General features: G+C 47.1%; 1 protein-coding gene across 1 annotated transcript in view; it reads left to right on the forward strand.

Annotated features, from left to right (window-relative positions):
- LOC125940823 (uncharacterized) overlaps window positions 1-7,928 on the forward strand; it is a 32,018-nt gene extending 24,090 nt beyond the window's left edge. Inside the window, exons 3-4 of the mRNA XM_049657421.1 lie at window positions 7,607-7,720; window positions 7,782-7,928. Coding sequence (XP_049513378.1) covers window positions 7,607-7,720; window positions 7,782-7,919 — 252 coding nt within the window. The 3' untranslated portion in view covers window positions 7,920-7,928. The remainder of the gene's footprint in view (window positions 1-7,606; window positions 7,721-7,781) is intronic.
- The last annotated feature ends 11,811 nt before the right edge of the window (window positions 7,929-19,739 follow it).

The following is a 19,739-nucleotide window of genomic DNA, read 5'->3' on the forward strand; positions in this document are numbered from 1 at the left end:
TACATTGTTATAGGTTATGGTTATAATTACATTGCACTTTTCTTCCGGAAAAAGAAGAAAAAAAAACTATTGCACTCATAATTTTATGCAATACCTGAAAGCAAAGCAGAATACATGTGCTTTTCAGGTGTACAACTTTCAATAATGAGATTTGTCATAAAAAATAAATTGCCAAAAATGAGATTGTAGAATAAAATTGAACACTTTGTAAATATGCTTGTATCTAAAAAAATGCTACAAAATTTTTGAAATATACAAAGTGCCTCCCTATCTAATAACCACTATCTGCAAAGAAATTGAAAATTTTACCTGAAAACTACTTGTGCTCCATAAATTTTGCTGGAAGCCCTAAATTTAGGCAAGCCATGCAGAAAAGCAGTTCCTAAATAGGGAGTTTTGCAAATCTTGCAGTAAACTCTTACTGTAAACGCTGGCGAGCTCTTTGCAACAGGTGTTGCAAACCGCGATTTCACGCGGGCTCGCATCGGAGTCCCGATACCGGCGTACAGTGGTTACGGCGATCAGATGAGCGCCAACTTTTTTACTGGTGTTGCGACAGTACGAGCAAGCAACTGGCATGCGTGAGAGTGCGGTGTTGGAGAGAGTTCTCCCGGTTGCTCTGGTCGGCCAGGCCGCCCGGTGATACCAATTGGTAGGTCACACAGCGAGCACCATGGACGAGTTTCGGTGGCTTCAGAGACAAATTCCTTGCGTACGACTACCGACTGCAGATGCGGAGGGGGTTAGAGCTACGCACGCAGGCCCCGGACGAATCGCTGGTGGAGTACGTCCGGGCGATGCAGGAGCTTTTCGAGTATTGATCCGAGTACTTCAAACACGGAGTGAGTGGAACGAGTAATTCGACAGAGCCATCCTACCTTTGCACTTTACCTGCGGGGTTCACGTTGCAGAGACCTCAGCTGGCCGCAGAATCACGCAGGGTGCAAGCCGAAATATCGGCAGCCCGCACTTACCCACCACTGCCGCCTCCATCGGAGTCCTTGGAACCAAGCTGCGCTTGGCACGGCAGGGGTGCAGGAGCAGCGAACATGCTGCGATGCCGGGTCGGTCCTCGGGTGCACCCGCACCGTTCGAAATCTTGGACTGTGCCCTCGATCCCTGCTCATACGGGTGGAAGACCGCGCAAGCAAAACAGTCGGGAGGCTTGTCCGGCGCTCAACATCACGCCCAATCTGACGATCGCAGACCAGTGACGCAGCTAGGCGGACCCGCTAGAAAACCATCACGTATGGCCGACCTCATCCCGACGCTTGGGGATCGGCAGAGCAGCTCCGCTTCGCTCAAGCCACGGCGAGGAACACCGTGCGCTGTTTCAACTGTGCCCAGACGGGACACATCGCACGTGAGTGCTCTAACCAGCAGGGAAACGAGGCGGGCCGCCGGTAACACTGCCGGCCGCGACGCCAACAGCCTGCGAGGCAAACTTTATTGTGGCATCTTAGTCTTTCGAGTCGGAGCGCCGAACAGTGTGAATGCCCCTTTTATAGATCTCGTAATAGCGGGGACTACCTTCAAAGCACTACTCGATACCGGGGCAAGTGCATCGATGATCGGAGACGAGGTTGCCTCCCACCTCGAACAGAGAGGGGTCAAGTTGCGGCAGCGAAAACTACCTCTTCAATTGGCGTGCGGAGAGGCCTGCTCGAATGGCGACGTGCGACTCGTCGTACGCAGAAATCAGCGGCGTCAGAGGCAGCGATTCATTCATCTGGCGGGCCTCGCGGTCCCAGTAATCCTCGGCCGAGATTTTTTGGTGAAGAGTGGCATTCTGATCGACTTAGGCAATGGTGGTTACCGGGAACACTCGTTGGCGCCGCTCGCGCATTTCGCCGTAGCGGCATTAACTGAAGTGGAAAGGAGGAATCTTTTCGAAGAGAGTAACGCGCGCTGCCGAAACCACTGGCGGCGGCCTGTCAACACGGATTTTCGCCGAGACCGGATCAGAAAAGGTGCGATCTCCTGGCAGACGCCGGTGATCTGAAAGAGCACGAGAGAGACCGCGTCTTATCGTTGTTAAATGACTTCGATGAGATGTTTACAGACCGCCCAGGATGCAGGACGTTGGTACAACACCGCATCGAGACGGGTGACATACAGCTTTGGAAATCCAACCCTAGAACGGTCAGTCCTGCCAAACGGGAGGCAATTGACGTGGTGCTACAGGAGCTGCTAGAGGCTGGTATCATCCGGCGGTCCACGAGCCCCTGGGGTTTCCCAGTCGTGCTCGTCCCCAAAAAGGATGGGAGTTCCCGTCTCTGTTTGGACTACCGGTGGCTGAATACAGTCACGAAGAAGGATGCGTATCCCTTCCCAAGGGTGGACGAGATAGTTTCCAACCTTGGCGGAGCGAAGTACTTCTCTACGTTGGATGCTAGCAAAGGTTATCTCCAAGTAGAGATGCGACCAGACGACAAAACAGCAAACAGTAGTGCAAAACAGCATTTACTTGCCACAGGGGCCTCTACGAATTCGTGCAGATGCCCTTCGGCTCTCTGGAAGTTCGAGCACGTTTCAACGGCTGATAGACCGCGTACTTGGGGACGCCAAATGGCATCACGCACTTGCCTATCTCGACTATATCGTTGTGTACTCGCACACCTTCGAAGAGCACTTGGATCATCTCCGAGACGTCCTGGGAAAGCTCCCGACAGCCGGCCTCACACTCAACCCCGCCAAGGCGTAAATCAGCAGAGCGGAAGTGGGCTTGCTCGGTTACTGGGTGGAACGAGGGCAGGTGTCCCCGGACCCAGAGAAACTTCAAGCAATCATCGAGTTTCCGGAACCACAAGACGTGAGTGGTGTACGCCGCTTTTTTGGGATGGTAGGCTACTACCAAAGTTCATTCCCAACTGCGTACGCATGCAAGCCCCCTTGACGAAGCTTTTGAAGAAGGGCATGGCTTGGGAATGGGGGCAGGAGCAATGGGAAAGCTTCCGCCATCTCGCTCAGGCCATCGCAGACACAGCCTCACTGAAACTACCGGACCTAAACAGGCATTTCGTGATCCAGGCGGATGCCTGCGATTTCGGAATTGGTGCAGTGCTCCTTCAGGCAGAAGGGACTGAGATAAGTCCGGTGGCATTCGCAAGCCACGCGATGACGCCGGCAAAGCGCAACTATTCAGTGACGGAGAAGGAATGTTTGGCAGTGATCTACGCACTCCGAAAATTCGAGATGTACGTAGAGGGAACAAGGTTCACGGTCGACACCGATCACATGGCCTTGACGTGGCTGACCTGCCTCCGTGAGCCAAGCGGGAGGCTTGCGTGTTGGGCCCTGACCTTACAGCGCTTCAAGTTCGAGATCCACTATCGCAAAGGAACCACAAACATGGTCGCCGATGCGCTGTCACGGGCGCCGGTGAAGGACACCCCACCGGCCGGTCATGAGGGGAGAAGGGGGCGGCCGAGCCGCTCATCGCGGTTCTCAAAACCTGGTCGCCAGCTTCAGGGAAGAGACGGACCCAGAGAGAGTGAGTCGGAGAGTGCCTCGAAACTGCCGGTACGACGGTGGGCGTGGACTCTAGGGCAGCTGAGGGTTAGCTGGAGAACTATCTGCTTGCTGTGGACGGAGTTTTGCTGAAATATGTGCCAGGCAAAGAAGACTCAAATGAGAGATTCAATGCCGTCATCCCGCAGCCAGCTCAGACGAGCGGCATTGCAGCATTACCACGACATAGATGGCCACTAGAGCGCACCAAAGACATGGAAGAAACTATGTCGATTCTCAACCTAGCCTGGCATGAAGCGTTATGTATGTAAATACGTGCAAACCTGCCATGTCTGCCAAGCAAGAAAGCCGAGTGGCGGGAAGCCGCCCAGCTTGCTGCAACCGATTGTGAGCACAAAGCCGTGGAAAGTTGTGGCGTGCGATTTGATTGGGCCGCTGCCGCATAGTTAGAGAGGGCACAAATTTGTGCTAGTCATCACTTGCCACTTCAGTGGAATCGCTGAACTGTACCCTCTAAAGCAGCGACAACGAAGGAGGTCCTGAAAAAACTATCGTAGACCTTCTGCCGCTATGGGTTCCCAGAGTGGCTGATCACCGATAAAGCATCGTATTTCACGTCGAAAATCTTTGGAGATACGTGCGCAGCGATGGGTGTAAGGCAAGTGAAGACAACGTGCTACCATCCTTGGTCGAACATGACAGAGCGCCGGAATCGAGATGTGAAGCCACTACTTGGGGCATACCCCCAAGCGCACGTCGACTGGGACGAGCACCTAGATGCGATCTCCTTCACCCTAAGAACGAGTGAAAGCCAATCGACGAGTTTCACGCCAGCTTTCCTTATGTTTGGGAGAGACCTCCAGACGCCAACGGACATAATCTTGGCCAAACGGACAGATTCAGCTGGCGCAAGAACACACAATCACCGACTATGCACGATGGCTGCGTGATCGCCTGGCAAACACCCTGATAGAAGCGAATCGCAACCGCGCAGGGGCAAGGGTGAGTCAAAAAGCCTCCTATGACCAAGCGCATCGGGACATGGGAGACCTAGTCCTGAAACGCAACCACGCACTCAGTGACGCGAGCACAGGGTTTGCAGCGGGTTTAGCACCCAAATGGGTTGGACCCTTCGAAGTTACTGAGAAGCTCTCGCGACTTAACTACAAGCTGAGGGATCTGAACACAGGTCGTATCAGTGGACCAATTCACGTCGGTAAGCTGAAGCGGTACTTCCGGAGGGAAGGCATTGTGGAAGCTGCGGCGCCTGCACCGCGAACCCGTGGGCAGGCAAGCGAATGTCCATCGACCCCCGTGGCGCACCCCTACAATACCCACAGTCAGCAGAACAGACCGTAGCCAGTCCGGACCACCCGAAGCAGCCCAGCCAGCACCTATGGAGCAGCAGCTAAAGCTAGGCATGGAAGTCAATGAGGTCATACGGCACGGTGCCATGGCTGCACCTCAGCTGATCAAGACAAGCCACCAACCATCCTTCCAGCAGATAGCCGCGCTCGTGCACTCCCTGGGCCCACTGGACACAAGAGACGAGTTCCGGCATGGAGAGCCAACCTTCGGAGGACCCGCTAAAGAGTGCACCTTTGTCCCTGCGCCATGCTACTGCGGGGCTGGAGTGGCACAAGCCATCCGATCAGAGGTCGACGATGGACAACCCAACAAGTGCACCATGCCCTCGTTGGCTGACCCTGGTGTGGCTGACTTCGGCGGATGTTACGAGACAATGGGTTCTGATGAGAAGAAATCTGAAAGACATCGACCCGCCGACTGCATTGAGGGAACCGCGACAGCGAGTAGGTTAGTTGTGGCGAGACCGCCGTAACATTGCGCCACTGGATTCAAGGGGGCGTTCGGTCTTAAGGTGGGAGGGATGTGGGAATTATGAAGGTTCATATTTTCCCGCGTCCTTACGCGCGCCGCGGAAGTGAGGAGAGCAGACGCCTTTTCTCCTCTTCCCATGCGGGGAGCCAAACGGCTTTTCGTGCGGCGGCGCGACCCTCTTAGAAACCGATTGCAAATGCAGCGGTGACGTGTACGCGGAGCCCCTCGCTCACTGGACCGAGCCAAGAACAAGGCGGGGCGGTCGAGATCGGCGCGGCCGGCGAACGCCGGTAAGGGGAGAAGACTGCGAGGTACGACGAAGGAAAGAGCTCAGGTAAACATCTCGTTCACATCCTTTGTCGCGCCCTGCTTTTGTTCGCAACGTCGCAGTCAAACCTAGCCTGCTTCCACGCGAATCCCCTGGAGCAGTAAAGGTTGTTGTGCTTGTTATTCTATCGTGTGTTGGCGTGTTTCTGCTTGTCCTAGTACCGCTGAAGCCTGGCTGTACGGCAAGCACAAGGGAGTCAGCCGTCAAGCCTAAGCCTTACGCACAAAGGCGGCTTGAGAGAACCCGGAGACTACAAAGCCCAAGTGGAAACCCTACTGCATTGTTAGCAGGCTCACCATGCCCAATGGCGCATTAGGGATAGAGTTAATAGTCTGCATTTGTCCAGTTTCTCTCAGTACGAGTTGCCCTACACCACCGCTGTCATGGTGCACGCCGGTAGTCTTAGTACTCCGGCAGTGTTGTCGCACAGAGCGCGTATGCGAAAGCGAGCCTTTGTGGTCATTTGCAATGTTTTTTCATCAGTGCATTCTGACGGTATAGTAAAGGACTATACTATTGCTTACCTTTGTGCTGTAATAAAATGCAAAGAAAACACTTTAACAGGATGCTTCAGCTCACCCACCATTAAGACCGTGTATCTTTGCGTGCAAACATCGACAAAAGAGGGAACACATATAACACACACGAAGCCCAAGTGGGAACCCTACTGCAGTTCACCCACCATGGTGGCGTAGTGGCTATGGTGTTGCGCTGCTAAGCCTGAGAGCCCATGATCAAATCCCACCTGTGGCGACCACATTTCGATGGTTTGGTGTATGTACGAGATTTACTGTAGATCTATTCTCAGCATGTCATAGAACAAAGAACAAAAGGAATTATAAAGAATTTATTCATACAAACTCGAGGTGTTGGTCAGGGAAAACAAAGTACATGCAAAATGAGTTACCCTCCACTCATATTTTGGAGCCTCAATGTGCACATTTCACTCTCTCCTGACGTCATATAATGCTACCCAGTGACAGCAGGGCATTAGAGGAAGTTGGCGTGCTATGGTTCTCAAACCTTAGTGCTAAGCCTGTTGATGGCGTTCCCATGGCCTCTGCAATCGCACGGCACCTGGTCTAGTCTCGGACACCATGGCGTCATTTTTGTGCTTACAACAGCTATCGCGAGGCGGCCATTGGCGTGCCAAAGTTCTCAGCAGGTGATGTGTCATTTCCTTGGTTGCAACACTTCGCTCGTGGCTCTGTAATACTTGCTTTTTCAATTGCGATATTGTGCAATTGCTTTTTCTGCAATTGTCACAATATCGTGCTGACGTAAATCCCGCATTACATTTTTAGCTAATCATGATAGCAGCACAGTCGTGATAGCGGCACATCGCCGCATGAAGGTGATGCCATCAGTGCTGGTCAAGCTTTCTCTGGCGCATTGCAGGGCCTTTTTTAATCTGTTTACGTGGCTCCTGTGTGATTCATGGGTTAGTCATTTGCCGTTTTCTTTTTTTACTGTACATATCAATGCAGTCAAACGTCGGCCACAAATTGAGTGGATAGATCAAACACCAACTGTGAAAAGCTATGGAACTCATGAGCCAGGTGTGTGACCACACCAGGGTCACCTGCTCTGTTTGGTCATTTATAGCCTGAATGCCTCATTGATACGCATAAAGCACGCTCTGCTATTTTTATCAGTTACTTCAGCTAAGATGGACCACATCTGCTCTATAGATCGATCATGTACACTGAGCTAAAAAAAGTTTATCGCTGTGCCAAATTGAAAGACCTGCGCCAAAAGGTCAAATGGTTGTTCAGCCACTGTAGTTTATCGATAAAATTTTATTTATCCCCTTCTCTGATGGTTTTTGCCTGAAACATGAAAAATACGGCAGTACTCAAGTGGGAGAAACAGACATGCTGCTAATCTCAAGGGAATTCCAGAGCTGCTGTGACAACATAGGCAAGGGGAGCTATAAATTGCAACAGTTGGGGTTTCTACTGTTTGCAGCAGCAGCAGCAGCAGCACATGCCGGGGAGCAGCACCAGTGAGACGGGCGAGGTGCAGCCGTTTCCCAGCAACCCCTTCTTGAGCCCAGTGACGCAGCCAGGCAACTTGCCCCAGGTGTGTGTGCCTTGCCTGTTTGCAGCAGTGACTCTCTGACTGGTGATGTCTGTGTGTGCAGCTGCAACAGCAGATGGCTGGCCTGCAGCTCAGTGCCAGCAATGCTGCCTGGGGGGGGCACACGGCTGTGGGACGTGTGCCGTGGTCCAGCAACCCAGCTCACCAGGCGCACACACTCTCCACTAACCTCTGGCAGTGAGGACGGTCAGTCTCTCGCATGTCCGTGAGATAACATTGTGAGCCTCTGCGCCACTGTTGTTTACACTTGTGGAACGAAGGGTTGTATACTGTTTACTGATTTAAACAAAGATGGCACGAGGTTACGTGGATTGCCATATGCACAGCAGGGAATGTTGTAGTATAAATGTTATTTTCGAATGCCAGTATAACACATGAAGCTTTAGCTAAACTATAGGTGATTCCTTGTCAAAGATTAATTTGTGCATAAAAATATCTGCTGACAGGTCCTACTGTCAAAACATTGACTCTGTGCTGTGAGGCTCCCTTTGTTCACCCACTGTTGATCAATTTGTCTCCATCTTCCTGTGGCCACTTAGTTTTGCCATGGTCAAGACTTTTTTTCATGTCTCTTCACTTGACAGAATTTCCCTGCATGTTCACCAAGTAGCATAAGGGGGAAAATTTGCTGCATGGAACTTTGCAGCAGAGGTGGTCATAGCGCTAGAAGACACGGACAAGAACTCTCGAGAACAGGACGAGCGCTAACTTTCAACTCAAAAGTTAGTTGAAAGTTAGCGCTTGTCCTGTTCTCTCGTTCTTGTCCGTGTCTTCTAGCGCTATGACCACCTCTGATGTATATAACCAATTATCCCAAAAAGCCATACTTGTGAACTTTGCAGGTCTTTGCAAAACAATTAGCATTTCGGTCATGTCATTGCTTGCTCTGACCTATGAGATCACAAAAGTCTATCCCCATAGTGTGCTATGGACACAAATTGGGTCTGCGTATGCCAGAAGAGGCAACTCCTGCTTGGACATTTCAGTGTTGGAAATGGCTATAACTGGGGAAAATGCATGAATCAAACTTCGCTTGTCAACACCTTAAAGAACCTCAGGGGGTCAAAATTTACCTGGAGCCTTCTGCTACAGCCTCTTTCATAGCCCCAGCATTGCTTTGATACAACAAACCTCGCAAATCAATCAACCAAGAGTCAGGTATGATAGAACCAACCACTATCAACCAAATGTTTTCATTGATGGAGGTTCTTTTGCAGGACCACCGTGTGCTTCACAGCTCTTGCTCTATATTAGCATTTAGAATTGCCATGGCAGTTCGTAACAGGATACCTTTGAATCAAAGGAGGGCAACAGACAACTGGCTCTTGCAAATCCTACTACTCCTTTTTTTATATAGTGGTATACAGTCGACTTTCATTAATTTAACCTTGACGGAACGGACAAAATGGATTCAATTGTCCAAGGGGTCTAATTAAACAAGATGCATAAAAAAATGTCCAAGTGCACCACTATTTCATTTGGCAGTATTTACCAGAATCAAACACTCCCCCGAATCAAATATGCACCGACTTGCTATGTGTCTAAAGAAGAAAACTAAGGTAGAAATTACAATAAAGCTCTTGAGCAAAGTAGAAACCTAGCACGCATCCAATCTTTAGCAAGAAAAATATGCGTTGGAGAATGGCAACCGGGGGCTCTCTCCTGAACTCAGCTTCATCACACGGTTTTTAGAGTGCAGCTCTTAGGCGGCCGTTGCTGCGGCGAGCAATGGAGTAACCGAGCGGTCAAGCACAGCAAAAGATGAGAGCAAACGCTGAGTGCAGCGGGGGATGAAAAAAGTGGCGAGAGCAATGAGTGCGAAGAGGAGGGTGCAGCGGAACCATGAAGCGGAAAGCGTGAGAAGAAAAGCATAGTGCCACGCACGAGGTGCTTTGCAGCGATAGGAGATGGCGCCAGAGTAGCATGCATCGTTTGTAGGGAAACAAAGTGCGGCATGAACAGAAGTTGTTGTGGCTGCTGCTGTGAATTGTGGCCACGCGTCACCCATGTGCTTTCTCTCGTGATCTCCCGATCAGCGAGGCTGTCGCGCTACACTTCGCTCCGTTTGCAACGTGCTGCACGAGACAGATTGTCGGCGCCAGCCATATATTGAGAAATGAAAGCACGTATACAGCTGCTCTCTAATTTCGCATTAGGGAATATTGTGATCGTCAGTTAATTTTTTCTCTTTGAGACACCACACTCCTAAACGTAGATAGTGTCTCCCTCTCCGCTCCTCACAGCTGTTGCTTTCTAAATGCTTTGGCGCACTTTGTTAAAGTCAGCGTCGCGACAGTACATTTGTGGTGTTCAGTAGAGCATACAAATGTCGCTAAGGCGGTTTTAGTTCCATATCCGATTGCACCATGCAGGCAATTTTTGGCCTAATTTTCATCAAAAAAAAAGTGCGCGTTAGAATCGCGTAATTGCTACGGTAATTGCTTGAAAACCTTCCTAAGGCAGTCTGAAAATAGGCGTTTTTGACTGCAGATGACGTGGGTTGAACGCATTCACTGTTCCCTAAGCTCTGCCAAGACACACTGCCACAAAAGGGGTCGCTATTGGGGCCACCTTGGGGGTCGGGTGCATGCATGCTGACTCTGCAAATGAATTATCTGGCGAAGGCAAAATTTAAGATCAAAATAACGAATGTTGGGCCCATAGAAATGCATGGGCACTGGCAGGGAACATTGTTCAAGCTTGAATTCAACAAAAATTCAAATTAACCATAGTTGAATTAATGGAAGTCTACTGTAAATGGTATAACTTTACTCATTTGTGGTCATGAGCTTTACCCGCTTTCTGGTCATTCGGGTCAGGAATTCGATCTTGTTTTGGGCGCCGTGCAGAAAGCACTTGCATGATGAAATACGTAGGAAAGTGTGTATATCGAAAAATATTTATTCCTGAGGCTCTAGAGTGTGCAGTGTAGTCTCCAGCCAGCATCATATTTTGGGGGATCACCACAGGAACTAATTTTCCTACGGCCCTTATTGTTGCTTTCATCTTCGATGCTCTCATCCGAGGATGCTTGCTGGTCAACTGAGGGAAAAGTATATTCCCCCTTGGCATTAGAATCTTCAGATTCGCTAAACATGAGTTCCTTCAGTACAATGCATGCAGAGCAAAACGTCCTTATCCTCTCGGTGTTATGTGCCATGAAAAGCGCTTGCAAATTCTTTCATGTGTGCCTTTATAAAGGGTGCAGCCCTCTTACACAGGTGCTACCAAAGTGCAATTATGAATTGCTAAAAGTTTCTGAAAGGTGCCACAACAAACAAAGAAAAAACAACACTTGCAATCACATGCACATTTTGGACGCTTCCCGACATCTGACTGGAACTAATTTTTTCTTGTGTCAAGAGAGGCCCGACACATGACCACAGAAGGTTGCTGGTCAAATTATGGTGTTAAAGGGTCCCTGAAACGGTTCGGACAAATTCAGTAAACGCATAGTGTACAGCTACAGTAAGACATTTAACATTTGCGTCCCAATTAAACTGAAGCGTCTTGTATTGGAGCTTGCTTCGGCCTTGAGGGTATATCAAATAAATAAATAAATATGAGAGGGCTACGGACAATTACAAGTTACCTTCCTCCCTAGCCATGCTTTTGCTCAACTCGTTTTCCGAGTGATCAGGACTAAACTCCGCCTTCACTGGCTCTGCGTCATGATGTGACGTCTTGCCGTCTACTGACGGTTGTCTTGGAACCAGTGCATGAAGCCTCTCCCACCTCTCCGTTAGCCGCCTGACCATCGATCCCCAGTGACAGCTATCCAAGCAGCGTGTGTTGCGAACGTTCTGTCGCAGCGCCGAGCATGTCCAGTATTCCGGTAAGTGCAGGCGAGCTGGGTGTTTTGACAGAAACTGGAGCCTCTCCATGCTACTACCACTGTGGTGAAGGGTCTTTAGCGTAAACGTGTGCGGCCTGATCGGTCTGCATGGTGCAGCCACCTGGTGCCGCAGAGCTTAACTAGCCAAAACACAGAGCTAATATCACTGTAACCAAGTGTTAAAACATTTTAAAAATTTTAAAAACGACTTGTTCAAGATTGTGCTCCTGCCGAAAATTTACCCCAGCAGCAAAGTAGAATACACTTTGTTACTGCTATATTAGTTTTGTATTGTTGATCTTTGTGCCACCCAGGTGGCTGCACCACGCTGTTTTCACGTTTGCGCCTCCGCTCATCTCGTAAAACGCCCAGTCCACCTGCACTTGCATTTACCGGAATACCGGACACGCAAAAGTCTATTGTCGTAGTAGCATCCTTCGGCGTGAAGTGACGGTCGCAAACGCGTAGATGCTGGTGCCAATCAGATACAGACAGCCCGATGTGCTGCAGCCACTCAGCTTCAATGCTGCCTTGCAGAGGGACAGGATGTTGCAGCTTGACATTGCCAGTTGCTACGTTTGCAGCCCACAACGCAACAAGGGCAACCCGTGGTGCTCGTGAAAAGATTGAAACCGACATGACCACGCAGCTCTTGTGAACACGGAGCACATTGTAACACAAGCACATGACACTTGCTGTGTGTCGGAGGTGCTGGAGTGTAGTGATAATTGTCCCGTGCATTCTCTTTCTGTTATTTGTTTTGTATAGAAGCAAGTTAACCAACATTCCTATTACGAACAGCATTTATTCGCCATAAAGTTGGAGAAATTATCAATGATACGTCCTGAGCAGCCAATCGGATAGCTCGCCCTACTGTGACGTCATGTGGTCACTTTGCGTCACTTGGTCAGGAGCGACTGAAAACTCGGGGGATCGTGTGTGGCGTTCGGTAGCGATGTACAATTTTAGAACCTTATAATAAATTACATGCTTTATGCAAAACACTTAGATGCGTCAATTAATTATCAGAAGGATCTCCCCTAATGACTCTACGTTTCTACAAAATCGTTTCAGGGTCCCTTTAATACAGTAGATTGGTCGTTTAAAATTTCAGCTGTCATATACAGCTTTGACAATGAGTTGAATGTGCATAGCTGATTGTATTGATTGTAGATTGATGCTCGTTGAGGCACTTAAACATACTGTGTTTACTTGCATGTTTTTCGCTCACATCCTCACGTTAGAGCACAAAACTTGGGAAAGTCTCATTAGGCGTCTTTATATAAGTGCTTACTGACAGGCTACTCTCCACCAGGAATATCCTGGGAATTTGTGAAATAATTTTATACTGCTGAAGGTTTAAAACCTCACTGTAATAAAATGTATGATTTAATGAAGTTCTTCACTGCAAGTGCACCTTCATTATATCAAGGTTTCACTCTTTTATCTTTCCTTGCATTCCTCAAACACTGAAAACGAAGAATAAGAAAGAGAGGTACTATTTTTTTAATGTCTATTTGGACCTTTCACCGGTATTGTTCGCTGCTGACTGATTTCCTGTCCAAGTCTTTCACCGTTTTCTGATCAAGGAAACTAATCAAGGCCATGAATTGGATGGGCTTACAGAGTCTTTCTTCCTGTTTGGTAGCAAAGTGCAAAATGCAACTTTTTGACTACTTCGCTTAAAGAAACATGAAACTCCACTTCGTCATTTTCATTTTCACTTCGTACTTCCAACATGCTGTAGTAAAACATAATGAGTTTGACTGCTCTCTACCAGCAATAAACTGAACTAAAACATGCGTTGCAGATTACAGTGCAGCTCAGTGGATCAGTCTTTAATAATTTTCGCACTTTACTGGGCTGTATGCATGCTCATTTTATTCTTTACAATAAAATTCCATCGATGCTTTCATAGTGGCGAAGCAACACGCTGCTGTGATTGCAGCATTTATAGTTTTATGCATATCATTGTTTAGTGTGCACCCACTTATGTACCCAATATTTATTCAGTTATGACAAAATCTTATCACTTCCTTTCAATAAAGTTCTGGCAGCATTGCAATTGACGATCTCAACGACCACCTTATGGGGAAACAGCACGAAAAACACAAGACAAGAAAGATGCACAGGACAGGCGCTGTACATACAGCTGCACCTCTATAGGCTATGAAAGTTTGAGATCGGTGCCGATGAGGCAAGCTCTTAAACGATGAGGGCAGTGGAAGCCACAAGGACAATTGATTAAAGCTTGGTCGGACAGTCGGCTGGCAGGGGTTGCTATTTCTTAGAGGTGGGCGACTATCAACTCTTTCGCGTAAGAGTAGTAAGTATCGAACAATTAGACACAGATGCATATATTTGCAGTAGCAATATTATTTGGTATAATTATGTACCACGCCTGTATGTTAGCTAGTGCAGAAGAGACTGGCGGCTATGTTGTAGGGCTGCTAAGCATGAGGTCGCGGCCGCATTTTTATGGGGGCACAATGCAAAAATGCCTGTTTGCCGTGCATTGGATGCCTGGTAAAGATCCCCAGGTGGTCGAAATCAGTGATGGAAGTGCTGCTCCAAACTACTACAAAGAGAAATGCTGCTACACACTGCTCCAAACTGTCGTTTTGTTAGTAACAGCTCTGAAAGGGCTCTAAAACGGTGCTGGGAAATTCAATATCGTATTGATTACCAACTGAGGCTGTGGCAACTGTGTATTTGACTAATTACTTTTACATTGTGATGCTGAGCTTTATCAGCTTTGATCTCATTATGCCACGAGAACTGTCATTTTAAATATGTAGTCATTTAGCTGTATTTTTGAACTTGACATGTAGACTATGTTGAAATGTGAAAGTGACTGAGATTACTTTGATCTAATACTGATTATCAACTGCAGCTGTGGCAACAGTGATATGTGAATGTGGTTATTTATGGTGTGGTGATTAGCTTTACCGGTTTGATCTCATTTCTGCCATAAGCACTGGTATTTTAAGTATATAGCTAATTTTACTGTGTGTTCAATAACCATCCATCTTCTTAATTGTTGTTCGTTGCAGTCAACGTTGATTATGGTATGCTAATATTTGTGAGACGCTTCGGTGATGCTTTTAACTCCAGGAGTTGTATGGCGTATTTTGCCATCTGCTCCGCAGGCACCAATATCTGCTCCAAACTAGCACTTTTTCTGCTCCGAAAACACTTATGGCTGTTCCAAAGTGGCATTTTTCCTGCTCCGAAATCTGCTCCAAAAAGTAAAATGTCACTTCCATCACTGTAAAATTAATACGGTGTCGTCCACTTTGGTGTGCCTCATAATCAGATTGGTTTTTGGCATGCAAAATCCCAGAGTTTAATTTTAATTTCGAATCAACAAGGGCACAAAGAACACACGGACACAAGCTCTGACTCGCAACTCTGTTTATTCGAGGAACCCCAAATATGGGGAATCGTAAAGAAAAGAAAACAGCAAAATGTACACAAGCAACAAATACATTTCAGCATGCGCAGAGCGGAGCATATAAATGTGGGCTAGTAAAGCAAATAAAGCGTTCAAAATTCATGTTGTATGTCAGAGTGTGCCAGTGATAGGCAGCTAACAAAGCTCTGTGCGTTTCTTGATATGAAATGCTTCTGTTATGTCATGTGAGCTTTTGTGAGTATAAACAAAATTAATGTCATTGAAAAAGTTAACAAGCACAATCATTTAAAGTGCTTAGCCAAGTGTGAACACTTCAGAAAATAGATATGCTCCTTCAAGCATGTGCTAATACATGTTAGTACATCTTCCCGTTTGCACACTTTTAACATGGTCACAGGTAAACAGTATCATGTGTACCACATTAGTTATGTATGTCACCAACCTAAGTCTGTTGTTTAATTCCACAGCCACATTTTTACTTTGCCCTACTAACTCTGCCGTCTTTTGCACTGCTTGGCAAAGGTGTTTATCTTAATAGAGGTACTGAGGACTAGCAAGACGCACTCTCCAGCTGCATTCTTCAAACCATATGACAAGTTGTGATTGTATGGTATCGCAGCATAGAAATTGGACATGCTGGTTCCCTAGCTGCTGCGGCCACGGCGGCCGCATTTGATGGAGGGGAAATGCGAAAATGCCCGTGCACTTAGATTTAGGTGCACGTTAAAGAGCCCCAGGTGGTCCAAATTTCAGGAGTCCCCACTATGGCGTGCCTCATAATCAGGTCGTGGTTTTGGCACGTAAAACCCCATATTTTTTTTTTTTTCCCCTAGCTGCTGCTTTGTCTTGCGCCTTTTACTTCGTTGCTCACTTTTTCAACAACTGCGCATATGCTCTCTTGAAGGAACGGCCGCCTTAACCTTTAGCACCTCATTATTGAAGCGTTTAGGCATCGTGTGTTGCACGATTTAAACAATGTCGCTCGAAGACTGATACAAGCAATGCCATTTTTTACAATCTTTGAGTGGCCAGACCTTTAATTCAAAAGATGCTTAACCAACTTCTAATTATATATTCTGCTAAATTATAAATTATAAATTCGTAGCCGCAGCTTGAACTCAAGAAATTATACTTCACCTACTTGGGACACTTTATGGGTAAAATTGAACGTTAATCCACATTCACCAAACACTGTAGAAAATCTACAGCGGTGCATGAGAGTTTTGACCTCTCTATTCATACAGTACGGTCTCAGTAATTTGAGCTCTGATTTGAATTTCGGTTAATTGAACTGTGCTGCGGTCCATCACAATCACATGTATTTCAATGCTGGAAAAAACGTGGTAATTCAAACTCCTGAAGGTTAGCGCTAGTTAGTCCTAACAGACTGCGCCTCACATCACCCTTCTGCCAACAGTGCACCATTCCATTTGGTGTCAGACCCGGCGGCACATCGGTCGCTGCTGCTGGAAAGCCGTGCAGCTGATCACATGGCGACCGTGAGCTCTCAGTGGGTCTGTTAGCTTGGTCGGCAAAGCAGCCAGGCGCAGTTTTGGCACACACGCATTGCGGTGCTGCACATTGGCCTCGTATAGAGTATGGTACGGTGACGCTAGTGTGCTAGCTTGAAGCAACTTTTGTCTGAGCGTAGAAGAAAAAAATTGCAGCTTGACTTTGTGGGAGTGTTCTCTACGTGAGGCTAGGGCTGATGGCAAGCTCCGTATCTAGCCACAGTCATTCTGTCGTACTCCCCAAACCCGTTGCGCGTGCAATAGCAGCTACGTAGGGTTCGGGCGAATAAGGCAACGACCAAGTCAACTCGACGTTTATTGCTGCGGGCAATAAGGCAAACTTGCTGAGGGAAGTCTACTCTGTAATAATAAATAGGCTTGCCTCGTTGCGTGTAATAATCACGTGAGCGAGGTCACTCATGGGTTACAGCAGGTAAAATCCGTTACGGCAGGTTCAAGGTAGGGGTGCCAGAGAGCGTGGGTCTCTCCCGGTGGTCAGGGAATTTGAATTTTGCAATTTGCTAGACGCCCGGACTGTGTGACTAGATCCAGAGCTTACCTTCAGCCCTAGCTGCACGTACCCCCATATCATAGACAACTTACGGGTAGATCAAGTATGAGGTCATCATGCACACCAGCTATGCAGAAGGCTGTGAGCATGAAGTAGAGTTAGGCTTGGTGAAGATCTGCTGGAAACTACACAAACGCCTACATATGTACTTCTGTAGTAAACAACTTAAGCTCGTTTGCAGGCATAACGCTCCGCATTGTATTCGCGCGAACACTGCCTAAATTGACAGCATCACTGAGTCAAGGTCACGTGCGCAGTATCTGAACTGTCTGAATTTAGCGACGAAGCGCATCGGGGCTGCTTGGGCGAGCACAAAACACAACCTAAGCCATCACGGTATTTCAGATAAGTATCCTTTCAATGAAGCACAACATAGAAAAAATTCTGTAAACAAATTTGTAAATTGTAAACAAACATTGCTGCAGTTCTTAAAAATGAATGAAATTTATATTGTAATCGCAATGCATTTTTTTAACTACCTGATTATTGTGACATTTTTTGCGGTCTTGTTTGTTACCAGAAAACCAGTTGAAATGTTCAACTTGACATGCAAGTCCCCCATTCAATGGACTTTATTTTGAACTTCATTTAATTCGAATACATTTTTGGGCCCTCTCAGAGTTTGTATTATTGAGATTCAACTGTACAAGGAGATCATCAATGAATCTGAACCCTTGTGGTTTAGCCCCTCAAGCAGCATTAAAGACTTTCAATCTCCCTTAGCAAAGAAGTTGCTGCTCAGGGCCAGTGCAACCTTTGTACGAGTACATGTGCATGTCTTTTAATGTACATGGTATCTTTCCATTCTATGAATTATAAAGCAAGGGAATGACTGGCCACAGCAACAGTATTGTTTTTTCAAAACTGATCAGGACTCCAGAAGCAAGAGCGCTGCTACAGCTGAGGAATGGTGATGGGTACAGCGCACAGCCTTCATCTTTACTACAGAATGTATTTAAGATGAAATGGAATCTCTAGAAAACTTTCAACAGAAATTCTGTGCAGTTCTGTAATATTCTGCTCGTCATCGTCTTCACGAATGCACACTATAATGCTATTGACCAGCTCAACATGAAGTGCGGTACAAAATAAACCTTCAACATCAACACTGAACGCGTTGCAACTTCCATGGTTATCATCAGTCACGTACTGAATACTGCCTCTGAGTTAGAAACAAGGTAGTCGAATCTTCAGTGATAAAAGATGTTTTTGAAGGAACTCCACCTGCTTAAGTTATTGCCCTTGTTATCGCATATACAGCATACGGTGCGCAGGGACGATGTTATTGCCCTTGGACTTTAATCGGAATTCATAGCAAGGACGAATCATCGCGGCAACCACGATGGCAGAAATGCGCCTGGAGTGTCCGTATCATCGCCATTGCAATTATATAGGAAATATATGGCACCTGCGTTCACGGAGTGAACCGTCACTGTATTTTTTTAATGGCTTCCCGAACAAACAGGTGCGTCTTATGCACCGGTGCGAGTTATATACGCTTGTTTTTTTTTTTTTTTTTCCCGGAAGAACTGCCGTATTGAGGGGGGTGCGTCTTATACAAAGGTGCGACTTATAGACCGGAAAATACTGTAATCAAATAAACACCTGCCAACTTAACCATTTCTAACGGCCATTCAGTCAAGCAATGAGTTCCAAACTATGGCACTACCTCTCACTGCGTAAGAATCTGCGCTCGCAAATCTTGTAGCCTTGGCTCTGCTGCGAGGAACTACTCGGAGTATAGTTGGCATGAGATAAATATGCTTGCGAATGTGGCCTTATAGTTAGACTATCCGGCTGTTAGGCTGGGAAACCAAGGTAAAATTCCACCATTGGACACATATTTTTTTACTGAAAAAGCCCGAAACAAGACTAAACAGGGACCTACATACCTAGTCTGCCTACTACCCAACCCACTTACCTACCTAAAGTGCCTGGTATGAGACAAAGAATCCTTTTGGTTTAAAAAGTTACTTGTCCTTTTTGCTGAGGTATTGTGACCTTTAAACAGAAAGCTTCCTGAAATATTTTGATAGCATGAAAAGTGCACAAAGAGTATGAAAACACTGCAAAATTTAGACGCCCTACAAAGCGAAAATGTGCAGTACAAGCGATGTGGCCAAGAGCAAGAAAAAAATCAAGTTTTGATAGTAGGCATGACGAAGTGCCCACACACGCCTGCTATGCAGGGCTTCCATTGATACGCTTAATTTACCTCTGGCACACTCTGCAGCATAGGTTTTTGTAGGCAGGACTTTTTGTGCTGTGAAGCTCTGGCAAAGAAAATTTGACCACCTATTACACCTTTGTAGCGTTTCACCACAGTCTAAACCTGTCCATTTGAACCATTATAGGCCTAATTGGTATAAAGTGTTTTTGTTGCATAATCCTTTATGAAGGCTTGGAAATGCCCGGCAAGACCTAAAAACACTCGAAGCGAGTGCAGATCAAAGGCTTGATGAGACTCTTAATACGCTGAACACTTCTTCTTTGGTACTTTTTGTCTTCCCATCAAATACTCTGCCAAGAAAAACTACCCTCGGGAGAAGAATTCACTCTTTCTTACGTTGATCTTAAGCTGTGCCCTGCTCAATGCACCTAGAACCATTGATAGATGACTATGTGGTCATCTCTTGTTCTTGAATAGACGAATATGTCGTCGACATACA

Source organism: Dermacentor silvarum, chromosome 10, assembly GCF_013339745.2.
Source record: "Dermacentor silvarum isolate Dsil-2018 chromosome 10, BIME_Dsil_1.4, whole genome shotgun sequence".
Taxonomy (NCBI): domain Eukaryota; kingdom Metazoa; phylum Arthropoda; class Arachnida; order Ixodida; family Ixodidae; genus Dermacentor; species Dermacentor silvarum.